The 6,000-nt window shown below is 37.9% G+C and overlaps 1 protein-coding gene across 1 annotated transcript in view; it reads right to left on the bottom strand.

Moving 5' to 3' along the window:
• Positions 1 to 1,138: 1,138 nt before the first annotated feature.
• Positions 1,139 to 6,000, bottom strand: part of LOC106871820 (protein-serine O-palmitoleoyltransferase porcupine) — a 53,054-nt gene continuing 48,192 nt past the window's right edge. Inside the window, exon 15 of the mRNA XM_089346211.1 lies at positions 1,139 to 4,758. Coding sequence (XP_089202337.1) covers positions 4,660 to 4,758 — 99 coding nt within the window. The 3' untranslated portion in view covers positions 1,139 to 4,659. The remainder of the gene's footprint in view (positions 4,759 to 6,000) is intronic.

Raw genomic sequence — 6,000 nt, 5'->3', positions numbered from 1 at the left:
TATATCTTACACAAATACACAAACATTTACATACCTCCCTTTTACACACACACATATACTCATACAAAACTGAAGTGCTGTTTGACATTTTTTTTTTTCACCGTTGAATTTTTACCATCCCACTTCTATTGGTGGATATATAAATATCTATTTTTTTTTAATATCTTGCAAGTACTTGGTGACCCTGGTAAGTCTTTTTTTTTTTATACAAAAATATTTTTAAAAATATATTTCATACAATGTCATTGGTTAAATTACAAACACCTTTACCTATTAGGCCATCAAACCAACAACTGAAAAACAGCTTAAAAATGAGATATTTAAATCTATTTTTATTATTGATTTAATGCTGTTGTAGATTTAATTATCTTATTTTCCACAGAAATTAACAGGGCACCCAATGTAAGTAAAGACAAAGATAAATAAGCAGTGATAGGACATCCTGCATAATCTGGTAGTGGGTCAGACTAGAGTGTAAGATTTTTCATTTTAATTCTTTTTTTTTTTTTTTTTTTAACAATGGTTTCAAAAAAACAAAAACATTAATAAGTGGAGATTGAAACCTCTATCATCTTGCAATGCTATTGAACTAATTATAAATACCTTTATTCAGAAGGTCATCTCAGCAGCAACAAGAACAAGCTTAAAAATGGGATATTTATTTAAATCTATTCTCAATAAGGATCTGATGCTGTGTTAGATTTAAATATCTCATTTTTTACTGAACCTAGAAGTGGGAGACCCAGTAAACCAGTGGGTTAATGGCATGGTGAGGCAAAACAACGGCTAAGATGCGAGATTCTGTCCATGGTTCAATAATGCGCAATATTATCCAACTCTCTCTTTCTTGGTCTATCCTAGGTCCACAACTTGTTGGGGCAGAGTCCTCAAGTACCTCCGCCATAGAGTCCTATCAGAAGCAACTGTCATTAGACCTTGTAGGTGGATTCCCAAGCATGACCAACACAGGCATGTCTGAGAGGGCCATTATGAACAGTAGTGGTCCCAAAACAGTGCCTTGCGGAACATAGACTGCTTTGGTTGGCTGGACCCTTCAAAGTGGTACCCCCAATCTGATGACTGGAACAAGTAAAACCAAAAAGATTTACACATTTAAAGAAACAAACGTCACACAAGATTCTCAGAAAATAACGAAGATAGTCTTTTATTGGAATAAAAAAAAAAGAATTGGGGAGAAAAAGAATGTGGGTTTGTGAGGGGTACCGTGATATGGTGGTGGAACAATGCAGCTTTGTAAGGGGTGGCTGGATATGAGGGTGGATTGTGACGAGGTGTGGAGCAATACAGGTTTGGAAAGGGTGGAGTAATGCAGGTTTATAAATGGTTGTTGGTGGTGATGAGGGAGTGGGGCAATGCAGGTTTGTAAGGGATGGATGACAATGAAGGGTAGAGCAATACTGGTTTGTAAGGGGTAGCTGGATGGGGGTGCATGTGAAAAAAAATACAGATTTTGGTGGGTAAATTCGTATATGAGGGTAGATGGTGATGGAACAGGAATTTGTAGGGTGTCACTATATATGAGGGTGGATGGTGGTGGGGATAGTAAAATCCAAATTTGTTGAACAGTAGAATGGGGAGAGGGCATATAAGTTGATTATAATCAACCAAGTATATTACAGGTATGCATTTCACAGACCCCTTATATCAACTCCTCTCTGGAAGGATAACAAAAGAGGGAAGACACAATCCCCGCCCCCTCCATATGTGAGTGTGTGTGAAGGCACAGGGCCTTGTCATTAGGGATTTGTACTTATGATTGCAAGATCGAGGGTTCAATTCCCAGACTGTTCTTGAGCAAAACACTCCATTTCACATCAGAAGGAATGTTGGCCTACTTGCCTAGCTAGTGGGGTGGTGTCATTCAAAGGCTAAAACAAAGCAAAAGTGCATTGGGACTTGAGAAAATATAGAAAAAAGTGAAAGGGGTACAGTGAACTTGCCGTGAGGAGTGGAATATCCAACGTTTCGGATTCAATCCTTTATCAATGGGTAGAGAAAAAGACGAAAAAGTCAAACAGAGTTTCCATCCTCTCAGCTTGAAAACACTAGCTGCAACTCTGCTGTGATTTCAACTCAATGTAAATAGAAGAAAAAGAGATGATGGAAGGTAGAATTGGTCAGTTGAGCATCCTACAAATGACAAAGTACCTTATTCAGTTATGCCCATCAAAGTCTTTCTGTTATGTTCCTGCCGAGGTGGACTTTGCCTTCCATCTTCTATGGGTCAGTAAAAGTAGCCCCAGTCGATTACTGGATGAAGCTCAAGCCCTAGTGGTCAGAAAAAGAAAAAAAACCCAGCACCTCGCCTGGCCACTGTCCTATGAAACCGATAAGAAAAGGAAAATAAAATAAAACACCACAAGGTATTTTGCTTTAAACTCTTCCAATTCAACCATCCACTGTCAATGCTAAGGTAATAATAATAATAATAATAATAATAATAATAATAATGATAATGATTTCAGATTTTGGCACAAAGCCAACAAATTGGGGGGGGGGGGAGGAGTTGATTACATCGATCCCAGTGCTTGGATGGGACTTATTTTATTGACCCTGAAAGGATGAAAGGCAAAGTTAGCCTCGACAAAATTTGAACTCAGATGCACAAAATACTGCTTAGCATTTTGCTCAGCATGCTAACGATTCTGCCAGCTTAACACTTCAATAATAATAATCATCGAATATGATAATGAGCATAGTGTTTTTATATAGTTGCATATCTATATATATATACATATATATATATATATATACTCTTTTACTTGTTTCAGTCATTTGACTGTGGCCATGCTGCAGCACCACCTTTTAGTCGAGCAAATTCGACCCCAGGACTTATTCTTTGGAAGCCTAGTACTAATTCTATCTGTCTCTCTTTTGCCGAACCGCTAAGTTACGGGGACATAAACACACCAGCATCGGTTGTCAAGCGATGTTGGGGGGACAAACACAAACACACAAACATATACACACACATACATATATATATATATATATATATATATATATATACATATATACGATGGGCTTCTTTCAGTTTCCGTCTACCATATCCACTCACAAGGCTTTGGTCGGCCCAAGGCTATAGTAGAAGACACTTGCCCAAGGTGCCACGCAGTGGGACTGAACCCGGAACCATGTGGTTGGTAAGCAAGCTACTTACAACACAGCCACTCCTACGCCTATATATATATATATATATATATATATATATATATACGACGGGCTTCTTTCAGTTTCCTTCTACCAAATCCACTCACAAGGCTTTGGTCGGCCCGAGGCTATAGTAGAAGACACTTGCCCAAGGTGCCACGCAGTGGGACTGAACCCGGGACCAAGTGGTTGGTAAGCAAGCTACTTACAACACAGCCACTCCTGCGCCTACGTATATATATATATATATATTTGTCCAAAATCACAGAATAGGAGTAGGACGGAGTAGGAGAAAGAGTAGTATAAGTGAAAGGGGAGGAGAGAAAAAATAGTAATTGAGTGAAGGAGTAGTGAGAGTAATAGCCCTGAGAGAGAGTAAGAGAAAGCAATGGAGAAAGGAAGGGGTGATAAAAAAAATTAAAAAATCAGCATTTCAACTCTGTGTGAGTATATGGGCGTGTATGTGAATGTGTGTTATTTGTTTACTACCCACAAGGGGCTACACACAGGGGGAGGGGACAAACAAAGACAGACAAACGGATTAAGTCGATTATATCGACCCCAGTGCGTAACTGGTACTTATTTAATTGACCCCGAAAGGATGAAAGGCAAAGTCGACCTCGGCGGAATTTGAACTCAGAACGTAGCGGCAGACGAAATACCGCCAAGCATTTCGCCCGGCATGCTAACGTTTCTGCCAGCTCTCCGCCTTATGTGAATGTGTGTGTGTGTGCGTGTGTGTGCAATGGAAAAGGGATGGTGAATGTTCAACACTGAAAAGAAAAATCAAACAGCATTTCAACTCTGAGTATACGTGTGTGCAGGTACAAGGGAAGTAAGTGAATGCTTGTATCTAGGATTATTATGTACCTTATTTATATGTAAAATACTACAATTAGCCATCATTTTCAATGGCACAGGGTCAGCTAGTGATAATGATAAGAATAATAATAATGGTTTCAAATTTTGCAAACAAGGGCAGCCACTTTGCGGGAGGGGACAAGTCGATTACATTGATGCAACAAAATACCACATAAAGGACAATTTAGTCCAGTTTTCAAGGAGTGGAGAGGAAAGGATTAGTTTAAGCTGACACAAAAGAGAAAATGTGAAGTTGTGGTTCAACAAGGCCTCCAGTGAAGTGAATTCTTCAAGATAATTCTCTTCTCAAGTAGAGCTTGCATTGCACCTGCTATTGCTGTTAAAACATGGCCTACACTTTTTGAGCAATCTCCAATTGACTTGATATGACACAACCGTATATGCCTGACTAACTGCAACAATGGTTGCTTTTTGTTTTTTGTTTTATCAGATGTTTTCATTTGCACCTCCAGTGCAAAACAGCTCAGGCTGTATGCTTCTAACCGGCCAGGAGAAGATGTGACGTTTCTAACAGGGATGATGATGATGATGATGTTGGTGGTAGTGAAGGGGGGGGGGAGAAGGGGGGGGAGGACGAATATGGTTATCTATGGTAAAATAACGTTCTCATATCAAGAGGTGAAAGAGGAAGGTACCAGATGCCACCCAGTGGCTAAGGTAGCCCAGGGACGACCATTTGTCCAAAGTGTGTTGCATGTCATAGCCCTGAAAATAGAAAAGCGTTTTGAGAAGTGAGCAAGGTATTTACTGAATTAACTTATAGAACGCATTTAATTAGACATACCTATATGTATACAGGTGAGACATAAAACACACACACACACACACACACACACGTGTTTATGTATGCAAAAGCTCCCAGTACACACTAAATTGGTTGGCCTTAGTAAGGGTATCCAGCCGTAGAAACCATACCAAATCAGACTGAAGTCTGGTGGAGCTTCCCAACTATTTAACTCTAGTCAAACTGTCCAGCCCATGCCTGCTTAGACAACAGACATTAAATGATGATATATATATATATATATATTATTTTGTTTAAAAGAGTTCCAACACTGTCTGTTTTTTATGTTTTATTTATATTCCTGCAAAACCAATGTGGGATATAGAATATGGAATATACAATATATAATATAAAATAAAAATGGATGGTACTATGAAATAAAGTATTGAATGTCTTATTGAATGAATATATGGAATATGTCCTATTGAATAGATGAAATATTGAGTGTTCAATATAAAGGATTAAATATATAAAGGCGAATACGTATTTTCTATACCTTGTGGTATTTCATCATGGCCGGTATATATATATATATATATATATATATATATATATATATATATATATATATATATATATTAGTTTATGTATATATTAATATTATCTCAGTTATTAAAACTTTTGATAATTTAAATACGTTAATAGTTACCAGAGGTAGCAAAATTACACTAAAAAACAAGATATCACAGCCGTTTTACAGGTAGAGATACCAAGTTAAAGTGATACATTTTGAGAAGATATGGATAATAATAAATGGAGCAAAACGCATGTCAATAAAAGTTCTTTCTTCTTTGTGAAAGAACTCTCATTTATTTCGAAATATGTGTAGGAATTAAAGGAACTTTTATTGACGTGCGTTTTGCTCCATTTATTATTATCCATATATATATAAGAAAATTAAAAGTCGGGGCCAGTCATAGAATGACTATTGATTTTGCACCTATAAAGCACTTAACAGTATAGACAGACAAGTCACCTACACTGGTAAGTGCAATCCCCCTTCCATATGTGAGTGTGTGTGAAGGCACAGGGCCTTGTCATTAGGGAGTTGTACTTATGATTGCAAGATGATGGGTTCAACTCCCAGACTGGGCAACACATTGTGTTCTTGAGCAAAACACTCCATTTCACATCAGGAGGAATGTTGGCCTGCTTACCTAGCT

Source organism: Octopus bimaculoides, chromosome 30, assembly GCF_046866305.1.
Source record: "Octopus bimaculoides isolate indiv1 chromosome 30, ASM4686630v1, whole genome shotgun sequence".
Classification (NCBI taxonomy): domain Eukaryota; kingdom Metazoa; phylum Mollusca; class Cephalopoda; order Octopoda; family Octopodidae; genus Octopus; species Octopus bimaculoides.
The sequence above is the reverse complement of the archived record's forward strand: the minus strand, read 5'-3'. Positions and strand labels throughout refer to the sequence as shown.